This window comes from Pelodiscus sinensis, chromosome 5 (genome assembly GCF_049634645.1).
Source record: "Pelodiscus sinensis isolate JC-2024 chromosome 5, ASM4963464v1, whole genome shotgun sequence".
NCBI lineage: Eukaryota > Metazoa > Chordata > Testudines > Trionychidae > Pelodiscus > Pelodiscus sinensis.
Window position 1 is genome coordinate 51,895,471 of NC_134715.1, and position 21,763 is coordinate 51,917,233.

At 42.7% G+C, this 21,763-nt stretch overlaps 1 protein-coding gene across 8 annotated transcripts in view; it reads right to left on the bottom strand.

Moving 5' to 3' along the window:
* The window catches only part of SLC10A7 (solute carrier family 10 member 7), a 203,083-nt gene extending 183,589 nt beyond the window's left edge, over positions 1-19,494 (bottom strand). For 2 of the 8 annotated variants that reach the window (XR_012904144.1, XM_075929996.1), the window contains exons 1-4: positions 19,233-19,480; positions 15,183-15,265; positions 7,055-7,191; positions 4-79 (exon numbers count right to left, since the gene is read on the bottom strand). Coding sequence is in view for 7 of the 8 variants with exons in the window: in XM_075929996.1 (XP_075786111.1) it covers positions 4-79; positions 7,055-7,191; positions 15,183-15,265; positions 19,233-19,332 (396 nt within the window). In the remaining variant the exon portion in view is untranslated. Of the gene's footprint in view, positions 1-3; positions 80-7,054; positions 7,192-15,182; positions 15,266-19,232 lie in introns of all 8 variants that reach the window. The other 6 variants (XM_075929990.1, XM_075929995.1, XM_075929991.1 and 3 more) reach the window with 5 other exon arrangements.
* Between the last annotated feature and the right edge of the window lie 2,269 nt (positions 19,495-21,763).

Genomic DNA, 21,763 nt, shown 5'->3' on the forward strand with positions numbered 1-21,763 from the left:
CACCTCATTTCCACCAACAGCTTTGGTTAAAATCACTGCAGAAGATACAGGAGGTGGCATGCACCCTACTGTCTGCAAACTAAACACAAAAAATAAAATGCAATATACACTGCAAGTCACTAGCATTAAGCCACCACAAAGCTGAACAGAAATGATTATTCATCACAAGCTCAACTGTCTACTAGTTAGAGCACTGCACTAGGAAATACATGTTCGGTTATCATCCATGCCACTGTGTTCATCCATACTTTGTGAGTCTGAATAAATCAGTTAGTGACTGTTATTTCCCTCATCACTACCATGGAGATTATAACACTTACAATTCACAAAAGTGTTATGATTTATTTATAAGTGTAAAGTGCTTTGAAACACTACATCAATTATGGAAAATATGCAACATAAGATGTATGCACTTATTTTTCGACAGATGATACCATGTTCTAAAACATGAATTATAGGGCAGGTGGGAGGGAAGATGGAGGTTCATTAATTTAGGTTCACACTGTCCTCTTTTACCTTTAATTAAAACATATTAAAAAGCTACTAGAAATTTTATTTATTGTTTGTTAAGAGATGTCAAGTTTTTTATCTTCACTTGCATTTTACAAGAAGACGGGAAATAAACATTTTCTTCCTTACTGGTTTGGTCCACAGTCTTTTCCTCGATTTTTAAAACAGGAAAACTAAAATAGCTGTGTTGTTCACATCTTTGAGCATTAATGATGTGTTAGTAATGTATACAGTATATAGTGACTGCACTGCAGAATGAGCACAGGAGAAAAATAGCAGGTAATCTTTTTGTTTAAGTACATCCCACAAAAATAGTAGAATGTACACAGTTAATCACTGATTTTTTAGGTATATAGTTAATGAGGAGAATATGCCACAGCAGAGTACAATACATTTGAAAAAAGATTAAATGTTATGCCTAAATATTTGGCAGTGTCCCTTTTGAAAGGAAGGGTCTTGAGTTCATGTACCATGACAGTGTTACTCACTGTAGCTGTAATAAGTTTTATATTACATATACAAGGTTGCAAGCAATACATTGTGATCTTACTAATGCTCTGATCTTGCAGGGCATCATCTATTCACAGTCACTAATTTTACAACAACAGGGTCTCTGGTTTTACAAGATCTTCAAGACTCAGCAAGACTTTAGACTCAGCCCATTAAGATTGGGCTGTTTAAGGCAACAAAACCAGATAACGCTCTTTCTTAACTAACATGGGCCCAACCTAAACTTACTACAGGCAGTCCCCGGGTTACATGGATCCGACTTACATCAGATCCCTACTTACAAACGGGGTGAGGCAACCCCGCAGTAGCTGCTTCCGCCCAGCAGACCAGGGAGACGCGAAGCTAGCGCCCCCCTCAGCAGACCAGGGAGACGCGGAGCGGCTTTTCTCAGCAGACACTTCAGCTTGAGAATAAAGGACTGAGGGAAGTGAGGTGTGGGAGAATAAAACTGAGCTCTGGAGAAATGTTTGGCTAGAGTTTCCCCTACAATATGTACCAGTTCCGACTTACATACAAATTCAACTTAAGAACAAACCTACAGTCCCTATCTTGTACGTAACCCGGGGACTGCCTGTAGTGTTTGTTTCTGTCCCAGGATTCTGGTTGAAGGCCATCTCTGGACATACTCCTTTGCATTTTAAAGTATCAGCTCACAGTCAGAGATGTAGTATCAATATCCCTTTGGTGTTGATATCACTTGGTAAGCACAGAAAAGCTATATTACAAAATAGATTTGTTGTTAATGAATGCCTTGAAATATGAGAAAAAATTAAGAAAGAAGGAATGGATAAAGGATGAGGAATGTGGCTGCTCCACCAGTTAAGAGCTGTTAGAGAGGAAACTGCAGAGACTGGAAAGCAAAGTTATATGGATCCAGTCATGCAAGGTGCGGAGAACTTCCTTTGAGGTAGTGAGTGCCCTCAACTTCTAAAAATGCCTGGCAGAGTTAAAAACATTCAGTGTTTTTGTAGAAGGGTTATTTAAAAAAAAAAAAAAAAAAAAAAAAAAAAAAAAGAGGCAAAACATATACAAAAAAGTCTGGCAAACAGAGGGTGCCTCTTAAAAAAACAAACAAGCATATAATTAATCTCATGCTCTACCCACTACATCATATCCTGATTTAACTAAACCTCTTTTTAAAATGCTTAGTTCATGGAAGTTCTCACCTGAAACAGTAAAGGGCAAAAAGGGGTGGATTAAAATAGAAGGTATCAGTAGAGATTTGAAATGTATATCCATCTCAAGTTGACAGAAAAGGGATTTCCGCACTAGAAATCTTTAGCGAACAAGATTTGTGAGAGCCACTTCAAAAATAGGATTTGCTAGCTTTTTAAAATGACTCTACTGACCTATTTCTAAACATCTTTTATAACATATTAATCTGTAGAAAAGTACTAAATGGAATATATTCCTAGCAGTATAGACATCAAATGAATATCAAAATATGTATGTTAAACTAACAGCCTGAAAACTATCATATTATTTAATATGAGCTATATGCAACACACTACAAAGGGGTGTGCCTTGTCTTCTTCCCCTGGCCAGCAGCCTATTAATTCTGTTAGCTAATGGAGACAAGTCCATTAGGTCAGACAGAAAAGATCTATGCTCTGGTTTTGAAGGTCTCGAGTTTAAATGCTGATGATATTCGGTATGTATTTTTTCAGTGTGTTACAACTATGTGATTACTAAGCAGCCCCATATTATAACATCTGAATTTGTCTCCTCCCCCTGCCTTGACTTCTGCACCCCCACCTTCTACTCCCTGCCCTGAGGCCATCATCTCCTGCCTTGAATCCCCCCATATCTCGCAACCCTATGCCATAAGTCACCCACCCCCACCTTTCCTTACCCCCAAAATGTCACTCCAGACTTCATTTTCCTTCATTTTAAAAATATACAACCATTGAAATAAAGCATGCACATTTTTAATTTACTTTCTAAAAAAAAAAAAAAAAAAAGTCTTCAGTTAAAAACCCAATGGGTACATCTGCTCCTTTAAAAGAGGCAGCTACTCTGGACCAACATGTCACTCCTATCGTTCAGGAGACCCAATTACTAACTTACTTCAGAAGCACTGCAGGATTGCTGTATCTTTTAGGCAGAGCCTTGTGCTGAGAGCAGGGCAGAGCCATACAGTCCCAGAGAGAATACTAGGAGGTACTCTACCAGGGGAGGCAGAATGCCTCAAGGAATTCACGAGAACACAGCAACAGCAAACACTATTACCTTTGTGAGGAGGAGAATCCTACCAGCCAGACTCTAGATGTCCTGGCTGGTGTGTGAAATAGTCAAACGGTAGCCTCACCTCCTTTTACAACTCCCCCTCTGACTAGAGAACCCTAATGTCTCTGGAGAGCAGGGCAAGATCCATCCAAACGTTACACAAAACACAGAGGACGCATTTCAGCCTGCCCATTAAACAGGCTGTGCAAGGCATGGGAAGGCTCTTTGCATCCTCCCGATTCATCCTCAAAAGAATCATAAGCACAAAGCAGAATCCAACCCAAAATGAGCTAAACTAGAATTTAAGAGGTCCTAAGTTGTATCCCTTTTTTTGAGTAACGACTACTCCGTGGCTCTGATTTCCACTGCTCTCCCTGTCCTGTATACTTTGCATGTAGCCGACAGCTCCCTTTGATTTTTCCTCTTTGGCAGCATACAGCTTTCCCCTACCATTGCACACAACTGCTGCTTGCCTTCCCAGAATTCTGATTAGGGATGTTAGCTATCGTGTAATTGAATAGTCATGTAACCATATTAAATTTCACTGCTTACACTACTATTTGATAGTTCCTGGAGGTGGGACCAGCAGCCTGGGAAGCCCCCTGGAAATCCCCTGCCACCCCAAGCTGCTGCCTCTGATACAGATGGCATTTGTGCCAGCTCTCCACACATGCCAGCTTCACAGACCCACCTGACTGCCCCCCCTCCAGGGCCTCCTACAGAGGCAGTGGGGGGGAGGAAGGCAGAACCACAAAGCTGGTGCTGGGGGAAACCGGCTTTTAAGCCAGAACCCCCCAGCACTGGCTCCTGCCTGCCTCTCCCACTCCCATGCTATCTGTGTAGGAGGTTGCAAGCGAGCGGAGGGGGGAGGGGAGAGGCAGGTCTGAGGAGCCATCACAAAAGCCGGCTCCCCCCACATACTGGTTTCCACCTGTCCCCCCTCACCCTCTGCATTGCTGCCTATCAGAGGCAGAAGTACCTGGGGGGAGTGCGCACAGTCAAAAAAAGGATTAATCGATAAGCCCAGGCTTATCAGTTAATTGTGTAGTCGTCTATACCTTGAAAACCCTAATTCTGATAGTAGTATTCATAAAGAAAACACCCTCTTTAAACAATCTTCACTCATCTGAGTTGTGTGTGAAACACCCACGGGATAGACTAATTGTCATAAAAGGTAAAATACTGTCAAAACAGAAACGATACAGGTTGAACCTCTCTAGCCTGACATTCTCTGCTCCAGTCTGATTTTAATTAACCACATGTCCACTTTTCAAGGGAGTGGCCAAGTTTCCCGTGGTCCCATAAATTTTGTTTACAGCCACATCCTGGCTCTCAGTGTCCTGTGCTGTTATTTAGTTCTAATTTACCCCTGTCTTCTAAGAGCCCAGTGAGCAGTGAAAATGTTGGTAATGCTGCTACACAATATTGACCCCCCTTGATCTGGCAAGTTTTCTGGTTCAACACCAGTCAAGTGCTGATGGTGCCAGACTAGAAAGGTTCAACCTTGTGGTGGAGCAACTGCCCCACACTGGCTGGGAAGGTGTTAAAGCAAGCAAGAGGAAGCCTGCACGGAGCTCTAGCCTATTAGGGAGGGGATTTTAAGGAGCAAACAAGAGGGAAGCTTGCTAGGGCAGCCATGTATATAAGAAGCTGCCCAGCAGAGACACAGAGGAGTCTTGACCAAGGAGTGTGCAGGATCAGTTCCCTAAGAAGTACTGTAGAGCAGTGCTGAGCAGCCTAAGGTGAGATACTGCCAGACTGTAGGCCTTGCGACAAGGGCCAGGGAGGTGCATGGATCACAGGGAAAGTGGCCCAGGCAACAAGAGGCAGTAAAAGGAAGTAGAGGAGGGCAGGATAAGGCTGCCACCAGTGGGTCCCTGGATAGGGGCCTTTTTCCTTCCCCCTCACACTTCATCTAGCCACCAAGGCAAGGCACATATAAACTGTGGCTTTGCCTTGAGCCGTAGGGGCTAGGCTAGGAGGCCACAGAGACAGTAGAAACCAGGACTGCTGATACAATCCCTGGAAGGGGGCAAGAAATCACTGTAGTGGACAATGCCGGTCCCCTATGATGTTTTTGTTCTCCCTGGTAAACTCTCATGGAGTCATCTGCCCCACTGACATATAGAACCTGTAGCATTGTGAGTGTATGGAAAAATTCTGAAGAGCAGCTCTTCTACCTGAACTAATGCAGAATCTCCACCAGCTGTTAGAAGGCAAGGCCATTAGAGTGTGCATTGTCTGAAAAAGGACTCCGCAGGTTGGGAGTGATACGGGTCCGGAACACAAGTGTGGAGCGAAGATAGGTGAGACACCACTAGAAGGGGATGCCCTGAGTAAGAATTAATTTCCCAAGCAATCAGCAGGAGGCGCCGCAGAAGTGAGTTCTGCCCCCACGACACCCTGTAGAATGATTTTAGGGGTTTTTGCAAAGAATTTGAAAGCTTCAGAAAAAAACATGGTTGCATAGTTAGTTCCCCGTGTATAAGGACTGTAAATGCAAATTTTATGGGGAAACAGTGTTTAGGGAGTTTCAGATGAATATCCCTATTTATTAAGAATGTACCCCTTCTAAAGTGTCATGAAAAAGTCATCAAAAGAAAGAAGGGAGTGGAAATGGCAATGAAGAGACTGGGAAGAGAGGAATCAAAACTCCTTGCACTTCACAGTCTTGCAGCTGAGGCTGTTCTGTGTGAGGACTCGATTTTGACTGGCTATAACATTGAGGAAGTCTGTCACTGGTCTTGCAGGTGCAAAAACTTTGCAATCATATTCACTGTAACCATTTTCATGTTTCAAGTTTAGATTAATTTTGATATACTGGCATACTTCTGCTCCAACCGATCTATTGATATAATTTTGAGAAACAGCACTAACATTTCCTAAATGATGTTTTTGTTGTCTCAAATTTAACATCACTTGTAACGTATGCACCACTTCATAAATGAACTGCTTGGAGAAACACTTTTGGGGAAAAAAAGCAACAGCTCTATTTTAAAGTCTGACCTTGAAAACACATAAACAAAGCAGATTTACAACTAAAATAGTTAGATGGATGGATTATTCTAAAGCAATCCCACATTACTGGAACAATAGGGTTTCTTTCCAGTGGCTAGCAAAGCACTGCTCTCTAGTTATAACTGGGGCAGCATATGTTTAATTTTGATGCTTCTATATTTTAAGATTTTCTGTACTATTCATTATCATATCATTTATGGTGTCGCTTTTTATCAGTAAACATCTGTTTAAAGATTACAGAAATTCACTTAAGCAAATGCTTATTATTCTCATAACAAACAGCCGTTACTTATTCCACCAATTCAAAGAACAAGAGATTTGTTCCAACATAAAAGCTCCAATATTCTTCTTTCACAACTTAGTGGAAGAACTAATATTGAAAAGCCATCTGGATGTGTACAGTGATGCCGAATACATACAATACTTGTAAAACATATGCCATATACTGAGCTTTTTCAAAGCGTTCATAGATTTAAGCCTCTCTTCAGCAATCATTTTTCTGTACATCTTGAAACCTAGCATAGCAGCTTCAACAGACTACTTGTCAAAGAGAAAGCTGCTCTGCTGCAAGTTCCCTACACATGAAATTAGCTGACAAGTCTTTCTAAACATGATACCATGTTTCTGAAAGGATAATCTTGTGTGCACTGCTTCTTCAATAGCAAGTGTCAAAGCATGAAACTACACAGTGAAATCACTTCACTATATAACTGTTAAACACATATTACTGCAAGAGCAGCCCTTAACAAGTAGCCATAAATATATTTCACTCTTAAATGTTTAAACATACCCTTTTAAAAGCCATTCATTTATAGGTGTGACTGATAATACTTGAAGAAAAAGCCATATTGCTGTTGGGAAGAACACAAGCGTAAAGATCTGGACAAAAAGATGTAGCTTCACATGCATCAAAGCACTTGTCAGCTCCTGCAAAACAAGAAGAGAAGAAGCTGCAGTTATAATAGCCAAGATAAGTTAACTTCTGTGCTGTTTAAAATAGTCGACTTTATAGTAAGACAAAAACGTATGCAATCTAAGTAGCTTATTTTAAACTTTTAGAAGTCTATTTTCCCCTTCACTAAAGAAGTCCCATCAACACTAAAACTCTGTCTCCCATAGGTTCTTCATTCAAAAAAATTCCCACTGTTGCTAATACCAGTTCAGGTCCCATAATGGCAGGTTAGTGAAAAGGTCTCTGGCTCGGTCACCCTTTCAAGAACTGTGTCAACTGAGAGCCTGTCTACACTAAGGCACCCATTGTTGATACAACAAGGGAGGTGAGATAGTGTTAATAGAGACAGTTTAAAATATGACTCTAGTCTAAACAAAGCCAACAAGAGTGTAAGTCTCTTGCATACCAGCAGAAAAGGACCTTACACTGTAGAAAGAATCACAGGTGCTCTCTCAAGTGAGATGTTAAAACTCACATAGAAAATTAATTCAGTGCCAGTTTTTATTTGTTCAATATCCCAGAAATGCTTAAAAACTAAGTGTAATTAGCGTTCTCAAAATAACTTAGTCCACGTCTACCCAGCAGGCAGTTATTTCGAAATAATGTCAAAATACTGTCAAGCTGGAGGACTTCTTATTCCAACTTCCGTAACCCTCATTGTACGAGGAGTAAGGGAAGTCGGAGGAAGAGTGCTCTATTTCAAAGTAAGTGCTGTGTAGATGCTCCCAACTGCAAAATAAGCTATTTCGAAATAAGCTACGCAATTGACATAGCTCAATTTGCATAGCTTATTTCGAATTAAGCCCTGCTGTATATAGGCACCCCCCCTGACATTATACACCAGAATAATTGACAGCAAATTCATAGCCAAGTCATATTAAGGTGGGTAAGAACTACACAGAAAGAATGCTGAAGCCGTAAAACTAAGAAAGCAAGAAAATTCAGAGAATGAAGAGCAATTTTCAGCTGGGTACAGGAAAAAAAAAATAACGTAGCACTTTTCATCAGAGGACCGCAAAGTACTTCACTAAGGTACTTAAAGATTATTACATATTTTCCTCTTACCCACCATTTGTCTCTTCATATTGACATTCTTAGAAATGTAGACACAAATACTTTTCATACAAAAGAAAAAGGCTTCTTCTTGTCATATCAACTCTGAGTGTAATAAATCTGAAAAGAACCAAGTCAACTTAATCTATTTAGTTGTCTACCTCAGAACACTGAAGTCCATTTTAGTCAGCTTACTTAACTGAGGTCTAATGTAACTCTCACGAGAACGCTAATTTGTTAGGTTTCTTCAGCTGCCCTTAATTAGATCAGATATGTCAGATACATTTTAAAATGTAGAAAGTCTAACTCATTGCACATACACAGCAGTGATTTTTAAAATGTCAATTTGTCAGCTAGCAGCCGACTTTTTCAAACTTGAATAAAGAGCCCATTGAAGTTTTTAACTTTAAAATTTAGCTAACTTCAAAAAACATGGCAATTTATAAATAAAACCAAACAAGTTGTTAAAACCAGACTAAGCTACAATAGAGCTTCTTTATCCACTCAATCCACCAGCGAGGAAAACACAAATTTTAGCAATATCAGGCAGGGATTCAGCATTGGATCCTTGTCAGGTATTTTTGCTTTCTCTTAAGACAAAAGTGTTTCCCCCAAACCTGATTTTAAAAAAAGGACCAAGATATTTGATCTAAAAATTACTCCCTTAATCCATTTAAAAGGTGTTCTCAGGAAGTAACATGGCCCTGAAGACAGGAATTTGTAATATACACTGACAGTATTACCACAAAAAAAACAATGTTCAATTTTTTAAACACTGACGATCTTTAAGAAGTGAAGATATTTAAAAAAAAAATGAAAAATCTTCAATACTACTAAAGGCAACCGATATGAGAAAGAGATCCTGTTTACTCACGAGAGATCTCAATGTAGTGTAATCTGTAAAGAAACATTAGAATGGCATATTCTTAACAAGCACTGCATGTCAGTACATCAACAAGGAGAACAAAGATGAACAGAGGATTTAACACCAGCATAGGAAAGATGTTTTTACCAGATGTCGTGAGGGAATACAATAGGTGACTGAAGTATAATGATTTTAAAGGTAAGTTTAAAAAAGCCCTATTATATATACACTAATACCCGAAACACTCAAGAGTTAGAGAATTATTTGGTACATTTAGTCTAATTTCTTGTCAGGTCGCAAAAGTTTTGTCCTACCATAAATCGTTCATTAAGCCAGTCCAAGATCCCTAGTAGAGTGTAGGGGTGGCAGTCACATTCATCCCATAATCAGCCTGGGTGAGTGTGAAATTACCACCCGTTGCTGGATTTCAGTACTGTAGTTTTCAATATTTCTTTTTTTCTAATATATCATCTTATACCTTTTAGGAAATGCCCTATAAGGAACATAAGGAAGGCTTAATGGAACCTGTGCAATATTAAAAAAAAAATCACCCCCACACAAAAACTTATCTACAGTTTGGCTGTGGTCTCCAGTAAGTATCCAGAGTAGATGCAACACTGTTGTAAAAGTGCATGCAGTGGTACCACATTAATGGATTAGGTCTTTGCAGATCTGAAAAGATGGGAAGGAGGGAAGAGATTTGAGTTACAAGAAATATATTCCCCGAATTATTGATGTTTTCAGTATCTTTGCTGGTCACCATTACAAGGAGGAGACCCTTACAAAGGATACATTTTGGATTATATCATCATAGTCCCTGCCGTGGATGCAAGGGAAAGGAGTGAATAAGGTGCCTCCACCTTGTTGTGCATCCCACAAAAAGATCTGTCAATTTCTGTCTGTGCATATGCAAAAATGTAGAGACTGCTCTCTCAGGACACCTCAAAAGGGGTAGAGGAAACTGCTAAACCATAGCCTTAGCCCTACCCCGTTCCTCCCTGCACAAACCAACAGAGAAGGCTACCACATCTCCACAGCATATCAAGAAATCCAAGGTGTCTCTGTCTTCCAAGATCCTACAAGACAACACTGTTCCTTTTTACCCTCATGCTAATAAACTGAAAGTTGAATGGGCATGATGGTAACATGTGAGCAAATATTCTGCTCATGGGCTGTGTCTAGACTACATGCCTCTGTCGTCAGAGGCATGTAGATTAGACACATAGGCAAAGTCAAATGAAGCCGCAATTTAATGATCGCGGCTTTATTTAAATTTACATGGCTGCCGCGCTGAGCCGACAAACAGCTGATTAGCTGTTTGTCCGCTCAGCGCGCTAGTCTGGACGCTCCCCTGCCGACATCAAAGCCCTTTGTCGGCAGCCCCGTTATTCCTCATGGGATGAGGTTTACTGGGGCTTCCGACAAAGGGCTTTGATGTCGGCAGGGGAGCGTCCAGACTAGCGCGCTGAGCGGACAAACAGCTAATCAGCTGTTTGTCGGCTCAGCGCGGCAGCCATGTAAATTTAAATGAAGCCACGATCATTTAAATTGCGGCTTCATTTGACTTTGCCAAAACAACAAATCTACATGGCTCCGTCGACGGAGCCATGTAGTTTAGACGTACCCATGTATTGCAAATTCAGAGTTATCACTACAAATGTAAAATTCTGCTTATATTAATGCATGCTTCTGAAAATACAATCAAGATTTCTTTGTATGTGCATAAACAGAGCTATGCCAGTAAGATGACCACCATTTTGTCAAGAACTTCTGAATCCACATCTACAATAGCAGGACACTGAACTATGAAAGATAATTATAAAAAACTCAGCATATTGCCCAAAATAAAAATTTGGAAGTGTGAACATTTTGTCTATTACTGACATAAAATTGGTATAGTTTTTTATGACTTTACAGAATATACTGAATGCTTGCTCCATTAAAACGTACAGGTGTAAAGAAGTGATAACAATACACACAACATGCATGTGCGTACATACTCAAAAGGATAAAACATAGAAAATAACTTGCACTGCATCTCAAAATACTTTAACGTTAAAATATGGGAGATAGATCTAAGTCAATATATACTTTTGGATTGTACGTCACACTTCTGAAAAACAGTCGGATACAGTAAATGACTAATAAAACATGCTCTGTTGAACCTCAATGCTAAAATAATCCAGCTCTCCAAGAATTTGTCATAAATATTTTAGAATGTAATAGCTACTAGTAACAACAGTCCAAATTTTCTTCTCTTTCTTGATGAGACCTGAACCTGAGTATAAATAATTGTGAGCCCTTACCAATAACTAGAGAGCCAATGAATGGGTCTGAATATTACCTATTACCGTACAAGCTAAATCCCTGGTCTATACTACAGAGTTAGGTTGACACAAGGCAACTTGCATCAGCCTAAATATCTACACTAAAATTTCGCTCCTGCTGATGTAACCACATTGCAATGCCAGCTTAACACCACCTCCACGGGCAGCATAGAGTTAAGGTCGATGCATTTAATAGTGTCAGCATAGACAATGCATTGCTTACATGATCTGTCATAGGCTTTCAGCAGCTGTCCCATTATGCTTCATACACTGACAGTTCAATGTACAATTGTACTTGGTGAAGACACTCACAATTGAAGCAAGTAGCGTAACATGCAAAAGCAATTGAATTACTGTGGCAGCCGTATGCCCACATAACGTAGGTCAGCATAATAATATAAGATACATGTGTCCTTATTCGTGTTTATAAATTGCTTTAAGGTCCCTGGATGAAAAGATGCCATGTGAGAACAAAGCTGGGCTTGAAAAGTTTATTAGGTAGGTCACAGGTGGAGAAACTGTTTTGGGTCAGGCCACTGATCCACAGAAAAATCAGTCAGGGGCTACACACAAGTGAAAAAACAAAACAAAAAAAAAACCCCACCCTTCACCAGCATGGGCTCCCCAATGCTGGAGAAGCCATGAGCCTCAGGTGCCAGATCCAGGCAAGCCAGGGGCTGCACCCGGCCCCCAGGCCTTAGGTTCCCCACCCCTGCGGTAGGCACCTAATTTTCTAAATAGTAAATCTACTAGACAAAGGTAGATACAAAAAATGATGGGGCGTCAGAGTGCCTCACCAACCACACATAGAAGCCAAGCCCCTCTGCTGGCAGTAGGGATGTGAACTAGTCGACTAGTCAACTATCCGATAAGCAAATGCTAATCGGATAGTCGACAGGCTGGTTGACTACTCACTCTCCCCTCTCCCACCACTGTCTCTTTTGGGGGAATCCCCAGCTGGCCTACACTCCATGCAGCATTTCAAAGCAGCAGCACCATGTGGAATCCGGGGTCAACTCCCCGCTGACCCTGGGTTCCATGCGGCGCTGCCACTTTGAAATGCCACATAGAGCCTGATGCAATGACCCCAGGCTCCACGTAGTGCTTCTGCTTTGAAATGCCACGTGCCAGGCTCCCCAAGGCATTTGAAAGTGGCAGTGCTGCATGGAGCCTGGGGAGCACGGGACCAGCAGGAGACTGCTTGAGTCCCCAACTGGCCCCATGCTCCCCGCAGTACTTTTGCCTTTGAAGTATAGCAACAGCCTTGTGGCCTACGCTACACTTCAAAGGCAGAAGCACCTTTACTGACTAATCGAAATTTTACGTCCCTAGCTGACCACCTCACTTATTGGCATGGCTACCATTGTTCTGTCTCTGGACAAGGAGTGGGGTTTCAACTCTCTTACCAGCCTCTCGTTATCAGCCGTTTTATGAATTTGAAGCTTCAATACTTGAAATTATTGAACACTACCAATTCCCACCCGCTGTTGTGGGGCCTTCTTCCCCATTAATAACTACAGGGCTAGCTTCTGTTTGTATTAACTGGTTTTCTATGAAGAAGAATGAAACTGACATGCTTCTTGACCACTAAGTCATCTGTGGTCATCATACAGCAGCAGTGAAGCCAACCAGAGTTACTGATTTCACTGCTGCCATAACTGGGCAAAACCATGAGATTCAACAGTGGCAGTGGAGCAATCTGACTATAGACTCAGATCGCATTAATTCAGACTTGGCCCCCATATGGAGGGTTACCTTCACAACCATAAGCTTGAAAACTTAAAATGGTATAAGCTTAAATTTGGCAGAATTCAATAATACAATCTGGCTAAATAGTCAAGAGAAACTTCCCACTTCACAAAGGTGAGTAGGTAAATAGATTTGTCAAACTCTGGTGCAAAATATTAGCTGAATTATTGATTTCCTCATTGCTGTGCAACTAACTAAAGTGCACTAGCACCCATTTAAGTTATCCTCTTAACTGATCAAATCAGTCAACAAAGTGAAAGGGAGCAGAGAGTCTAGACTCACAGAGATATGCAATGGTTTTCTTTTAAGCATGGCTACCTGAGATGCACTGGCAAACAAAAATTTGATAGAAAACTGTTGCATCTCTCCACCCAGTCACCACAGTTTTGCAGGTAACTGGGCAATGTTTCTTTTCCTTAAGATACAGGAGAATTTTCCCCCAACAATTTTTCTTTTTTGAAAAATAAAATGGAAGAAAGAATTGAAACAGGCTCAGGAACCATGGAAACTTCTAGGAAACTGTTCCCAAGCCAAAAGCAATTTATGGAGCTCTAGAGAAAACTCGACTGTGACCACTATTCCAGGCAATAAACTGCGGTAGCAGCTGCTATCCCCTTTGGTGTCCACCTTTGAAACACCTTTTGAACCCACTGGATCCTCACAAGTTAGGGATGCGAAAGGTTAACCAGTTAAGCATCGTCCATTAAGGGTGATGTTATCAATTCCAGTTAACTGGTGGGGACTGGAGCAGTTTCGTGCCTGCCACAGGCAGCGGGCTGTTCCAGCCCTATGGGACTCACTGCAGACAGGGGTGCTCCACCCAGCAGGCAAGCTGCAGGCAGGGGCTGCCGGTCCGGACAGGCTGGACCAGCCCGTGCCTGCGGCTAGGTAAGGGCACTCCAGCCAGCTGCAGAGGGCAGGGATCTGCTCAGTACAGCCAGGCTGGAGCGAGCCCCCGATATGATTCTCACAGATTGTATTGATTTTTGTATTGATGATAATGAATTAATGGGGTAAGAATAAATAAGAATGATTGTGGAGTGGACAGAAGAGGCCGAAAGCAAAAAGGCAAAACATCAGGAGACCTGATTGCACAAAGTGACCATGGAACAAACAACATGAAAAAAAGCAAAACTAAGGAGAATGACTGTTTGTGTGATACCCAAAGGAAAGTTTTACACAGCAGCTTCTCAGTCAATCATCAACAGAGCTACTGATTAGAAGTATGTAAGGGTCCTCTGCACCGGGGCATCAGTGGAGATGAATCAACAGAGAAGCTGAAGTAGCGCATGCATGGCCAGCCTCTTCCAGATACCATCAAGATTGGACACCTGATAAGTATGCTTGTGTGAGTATGCTTGAAAAGAGGAAGAGAATATCTCGCAATTACATATAAGCAATCTTAACATCTTTGTCTGTTGATATATATATATATACGGAATAAAACTAATATAAGGATACTACTCTCATTGTGCCCTCAATCGTTCAGCTCTCCTCTGTAAGATCCTGGAGTGGTCTGATTGCCCACACACAGAGGGACAGATTTGTAACAACCCCATCCAGGTCCTGTTTATATCAATTAACCAGTCAAACTTTGCATTTAACTAGTTAACTAATGAAACAGGATTTTACATCCCTATCATAAGCATACTTGCTCTTGTCAACCCCATTTGGGGATGGTGCTAAGCCCTCTGCATAGTTCATAAGCATTGAGGCTCCATTTACACCTTCTCAATCTCAAGAGATCTACTGTGGGATTTCTGAAGCAATAAAGTGTCTCATGCAGACCCTTCACAGGTGAGTAAATTTTACTCAGTATATCTTGCTCTAACTTTCACAGGGTTCTATTACTCATCTATCAAAGAAAGGGGTCAGTAATTTAATGTGCTCGACTGCATTCATGGCTTTTGAAGATCAGCCCGAACTTTTAAAATAAACCAAGAAAGAATCATAGAGAACTTATTTACCATACCTCTGTTTTTAATGAAAGTCCACTGTTAAAGAATATCGCTGAAACAGCAATGTATGTTATGGTAATTTCTGGCTTCAGTGGTCCTAAAAAAACAAACACAAAAACAAAGTGAAGCATTTCAGGATAGTACAATATAAAAAGTTATAATACACCAAAGTAATTAGATATTTCAGAATGTAGAGAAATATTTTTGGAGTACTTTTGATTATTAACTTTAAAGTCTGTCTTAAAAGGCTAAGTTTTTCTATTTAAGTGAATGTCGTTCTTATTTTAATACAAAAACAAAGACACGGCGATTGCATGATGCAATAAAGAGTATGCCTATGTAACCTGTTGGTTCCCATGGGGCAGATTCTGCCTTGACTTAATATGGAAATATTAGGTGGTGAATGGCAAATAAGGAGCCTTCTTCCACCATTGGGTTGCACATATGTGGGACAGTTAGAAGAATTGCAATATGTATCAGCCAGAAGGCCTGGCAAGCTGCACCCTCACAAAGGGCTTCACAGGGCAGTGTAGTTCCACATAATCCTCAGCACAGACTTGCATCGTAATGGCACACTCAGGCAATACATTATTTCTAAACACACGCTAGTCCCAATCTGGCAGTCAGATCTCCCTGGGAAGACCCTGGCTCCTCCAAAGAACATGACCAAATCAAAGGCCTAGTATACTCTTTCAAATAAATTAAAATTTAACACTGTTATAAAAATGACAAATATCCTTTTGGGGCAGGAACCATAAATCATGAGGGACTGCTGAAAACAAAACCCCAGTCAATGTTCTAAGTTCACACAGATCTTGATTCTACACTGAATCCACCCAACTTCTGTCTCTTTGGAGATGAGCTATTGGCATAGAAATCCTGCATTTACATAGCCCTGACTCTACGAGATATAAAAACTGTGTGTATTAAATACAAAATACCTTGTGTTATACACAACTTTAAAGCAAGTCAGGAAGTAAACAAGTTAAAGTTTCAGATGCAACAATAACTTGGCTATACTGTGCCTTCTATATACTTGGAAATAGTAAGTTAAACATGTAACCAAAACCGAGGAAATAGAAAAGTGCTATGTATGCGCAACATGGCTATAATACCGGTGTTGTTGGAATCCAATGTTTATTTTGCCTAGTTTTGAACTGGGCAACCTGAATGTGAATTAGCTCATGTTACTTTAAAATCAGTATACTCAAATACCTCCCTACTGCATGGAACATCTAATGAAACCATAGCTCTCTCTTATCTCTTATCAGAAGGCATATACTCTGAGTGGACTCAACAGAGCCCACCCTCCTGTCAGTAAAACAGACAGAAAGGTGGGTTTTGCTTCATGCCCTGAAGATAGTCAGACTAGAGCTCAGCCTAGTTGTTAATGGAACAAGGTTCCACAGCCATGCACATACTGCCAAAAAAGCCTTGGACACCAATTCTATAAGTTAGACTATGGTTTTGTCAGCTGGAGTGTCACAGCCTCCATAGATTTTACACCCATGCATGCATCTGTGTCTCACTCATTTTTTTTCAATCTTAAAGCATCGTGATTCAATATGTACATGTATTTTATGGAAGTTGTCCCAGCAACAGCCCCTGGCATGACTGGTCATGAACTTGATGGTCAAGTCAGTCCAGCGATATCACAAAGGAGTTATCCCACCACTAGGCTCTGCTTAAAGCATGCCCTGATCCTGCAAGGAAATCCATTTCGATGGTGGCCTCATTCACTTGTACAGAACCCCACTGGAAGTCAGTACTCTGAGTGAGGCTTTGCGCAAGCACAAGAGTTTGCCCGCAGTAAGCTCCATACAGCATTGCTGCCCCCAGAAAACACTAGAAAGAATTTTTAAATCCTGTAAAATGTATTTTTTCTCCTGAAGCCAAGCACCAGCCCTAGTTCCTCAGCAAGAACTGTCCATACCAACCTTCAAAATTCAGCACTGTTAAAAATTAAAACAAAGGTTAAAAGGTTAGAAAGCGTTCTTCCTCCCATAACCTAAAAACAACTGAAGAAAGTTTGCTAATACTTTCTACAGAGGCATAAACCAGTCATATAGATAGCAAATATTCTGGGTATTTGGAGCTGGAATGTCTAATGAAAACTAATTATCAGAGGTGCTACCAGTTACCTACTATAATTAAAGAGATGCTGTCAACTTCAAAATCAAACAGAATGTTCTTTACTTTTTGTTACAAGTACCGCATAAGATTTCTTCAACAAAAAAATGTCCTCTTTCCCTCTGTTTATTGCATGCATTTGACTGCACTTGGTGTATAGACATATCGCTTCATTGTTACCCTGGTAGAATCAGTCATTTTTGCCTGTTGCTCACATGGAGGTAACAGTGGGGACAGAAGATATAAAACTGGAATATATTTTAGTAAAACCATAAACAGGAGCTTGGGGCAGAGGAAGTACTTAAAATTACTTCTGACTCAATTTCACATTGTCATTCAGCATCCCTCTCGAGTTAAGTAGAGATGGAAGACGACAAATATTCAATTCCAGTTATTAATCAACTTCTCCGCCTGTTCTTAATGGAAGTTATATTTTGCCAAGTCAAAATATGTTTTAATTCCATTTACACAATTATCAGTCAAGGCAGAGATACTCAAAAACCTTACAAATATAGACACATTATTTTTGTAGTGTAAATGGAAGATGAGAAGGGGAATGTTAAAACCAGCAAAAGATTCTACACTAGAAATGTATAATTTTGATTAAAAAGTAAATGTAGCAAAATGCTAATGTACAGCAGATTTAATTATGGAGCTTAGTGCTTTAGCTCACATAAACCTAATAGCCTCTCCTCAGGTGCCTCTTGCTAATTCAAACTTCAAAGTTATTTGGGGGAAGCGCTCAGAATTCTGCTGCCATTATAAAACATGACTATTGCTTCAAAGAATGCAGATGTCACAGAAATAAATATGAGCATTAGAAAGGATTTCAAGTCCAGTGATGCCAAATAACTGCTTTTTTTTTTAATTTCTTATGTTTTGATATTTGAACAAGAACATGATCAGTGTTTGATGTTTAAACACTGAGCCTGGCACTAAAGTTTGCAGCACAGTGAAGGTAAACAATAGCATGCAATTGCATAAACTTCACATATTTCAAAGTTACCATATTAAGTCAGTTTTCATTTGCATTTGACACCTTAGAGGCTATATTAAGGCTTCTGATTAAGATACGATCCATATAAATTAATATTTACTGAAGAGTTTCTGGAATAAAGAAGGAATTTAACTCTTAATAAAACTGGACTAGCAGGACTGAATCCCCCACATTATGAGTTGTATCCGCATAATACGGTTTGCATTTGGTTAAAGCCTGAGAGTGGTTCAATGTTATTCCTCCAGTTATTAATATTCATTTGGAAGAAGGTTCCTTAATTTTGGACTTATTTTAGGTCATTTTAAAGTGTTTCTTCTCTCGTGATCAAGGATTTATAGTATACATATGTCAATGAGACCCTGACAATCCTCACTCTTAAAAAAAAAAAAACTTCTCTGCAAGTTTGACAGCTGCAGAAAAATCACCCCTTGCCGACAGAGTTGGGCTGGGCTGGGCTGGGCTGGGAGGTAGCACCGTTCCGACATTCAACTGCAGCACACGGAAGTCGTGCCCGGCTCTCAGTGCAACGTGTCAGTATGTGTCCTGGAGCCTCAATGAAGCCCTGTGTCGGGGGCAGCAGCCGCATGACCTGCATGGCCCATAACGTGCGCATCCAAACGCCCCAGCCAGGGTGGGAATTTACCCGTGTGCTGGAAGCAGCGGCCACGTTCAAAGCGCGGTTTGGCATTTCTGGGGCAGCACGATGCTTTGCCGAACGTACCCCGCCCGGGCTGGGCTGCCCCCCTCAGGGAGCTGCAGCAAGGGAAGCCCCCCACCCCCACGCCCCTTCTGTGTCCGGCCCCTTCCTTGCAAAGCGACACGCCGAGCCGGGGTCCCCGCGGGGATCGCTCCACAGGGCGCTGCCCCCCGCCCCGCCCCGCCCCGCCCCTCGCCCGGGGGCTTCGCCAGCCCCTGGCCCCAGCGGCGCCAGACTTACCCCCTTTCGCCCCCCAGGCGGGCTCCAGCTTGGCCACGGCGATCACCAGCGCGATGCCGAGGATGAACCACTCCTTCCGCGTCCGCTCCAGCAGCCCCATGCCGCGCGCCCGCCCGCCGGCCCCCGCGCCCGCTCTCGGCCCCCGCCGCTGCCGCTCTTGCCGCCCAGCGAGGCCGGCGGCGCTGTGCTGCGCTGCAGGGGGCGGGCGGGCCGGAGCCGGGTGTAGGAGCCAGTGACAGCGAAAGTCTCCGGGAGAGCCGCCATCACTACCACGCGCCTGCTAATAGACGCGCACCAGCGCCCGCAGCAGCCCCCTCCCCGCGGCCCGGGCTCCGCGCCACGCCTGGGCTGGGGCTGCAGCGGTCGCTGCGCGGCCTCTCCCCTCCCTCCGCCCCCCTTCGTGCCCCGGCGCGGGGTTACCCTCGGCAGCTCCGCGACCTCCGGCGAGCCCCGGCGGCTGGAGCCCAGCAGCGCGCGGGCCCCGCAGAGCAGCGCCCGCCAACCACCCGCGGGTCCTGCGCTGCAGCCCGCCAGGGAGCCCCCAACCGGCGGCGGATCTGGCGGGGCCGATGCCTGGGCGAAGGCAGCGATTAAGGGGCTGCGCGCTTTTTTGGTACATTACAACCTGCCCGTGACGCCCGGCGCTTGACGTGCGAGCGGGGGGGAGGGGTGAGAGGGCTTCCTGGGGCCGGCCGCTTTCCCCCGGGCTGTCGGGGAGGGGGCGGCCCGCGCGCTCCTAGCGGTGACCGCGTGCGGCGCCCGCAGGGGAGGGGCGCCCCGCGCCGGGATGGCCACAGGTGGGAGCAGAGCACGTGCAGCCAGCTGTGGGAGGCGGGCCGCGGGCAGGACACGCGGCTTTGTTGGTGGCAGCCGGGGTGGGTGGGGGACCAGGCTGCTATCCGCAAGCGGCGCACGTGCTGCACAGTGTGAGATGAAACAATTGTTGGCAAAGAGAGTTTCAGGTCCCCACAATAGTCTGATAGCAACGTAAGAGTGGATTACTGTGCAAAGCACACCTCCCTCGTCTGGCCCTTCCCGGCTCTTTTATGACCAAGCACGAAGAGCATGGACCTCCTCCAGTTTGTAGCCACTAGTTGTTGGGAGACTAAAGTAGCCAAAATTCTAGCAAAAGTTCAGTGTTTGTCATTCCAGGCTCTCCCAGGAGCTAGTTTTCCTTCTACCAAAAGACCAAAAATTCAATTTGTGGCCTTCTAAAACTAATTTAACAGATTCCTGTTTCTGGTCGACTGATAAGATCACATACTAGGCCAACTTATTCCCAGTTTGCCTCTGCATGCCAACCCCCTTCAATTCATAACATTGTTTATATGACAATAAAGAATAGCATACACAAATACATCTGTCAATCTCATTACTAAACAAATACAGCCGCTTCAGGGGGTAGCAGAGTTAGTCTGCACAGGAGAAACTTAAAAAACATCAAATGATCTGGGGGCACTTTATGGACTAACAAAACATGTAGATGGTAGCATGAGCTTTCGTGGGCAGAGAACACTACTTCAGATGACCGGAGCTCATAAAACCATCTACATGTTTTGTTAGTCTATAAAGTGCTGCCAGGCCATTTGTTGTTTTTTAAGTTTAAACAAATACAGTATTTTGTTCTTAAACTTATGACCACGGTTCTGACTTTTGTCATATTGTTTAGATTAATCCATTAGTTCATGAATGATTTGTAAGGTAGGGATGCTAGATATTGGGTAATTGAATAGTTGTGTAAATCTGAATTCTTATCAGATACACACCTATTCAATAGCCCCCTGGGGTGGGGCCAGCCAGCAACTAGTGCGCTCTGGCCCCACTCCAGGGTTTTCCCCTGCTATCCCACACTGCTGCCTCTGTATCAGGCACGAGCTGCACCGTAAGGGGAAACAGTTCAAAAACTAGCTCCCTGTGCAGACTTGCTGCCTTCCACCATGCGCTGCTGCCTCTGATACAGAGGCAGCTGTATGGGGTGACAGCAGCTCCTGTCTGAAGAGGTCCAAACTCCTTGCGGACAGAGGCTGCAGTTTTTTGAAAGCGCGTCATGATGCAATTATGCAAATGAATCACAGGATATTTAAATCTCGGCTTCATTTGCACTTTCGAAGTGCTTCATTTACATCTCTCTGCTGACAGAGGATGTAGTTTAGACGTAGCCATAGTTGCCTACATATTGACATCCCTAGTGTAAGGCATGTAGAATAAGCTTTATTTGGCAGGAAGGTCGTTCACAATAAAAATGTGAGAAACTACCACAGAAACTAATTTTTATTCAGATTATTATTGAGTATTACTGATGTATAGTTTGGAGAAGGCTGTATATGCCTCAGTTGAGATATGCTGCTACACACTAGCATAAACAAGCTTTTGTTTGTATATAGCTTACCCCACAGCCTGCAAAATAGTTTCTTGAAAATTCAAATGCTCTAATTAACTAAATAGGAGGAGACTTCATGACCTCAAAGTTGTCTGTATTGGCCTTGAGCCTGCAATCTGATCCACACAAGTGTAGTCCAACTCTTCAGTAG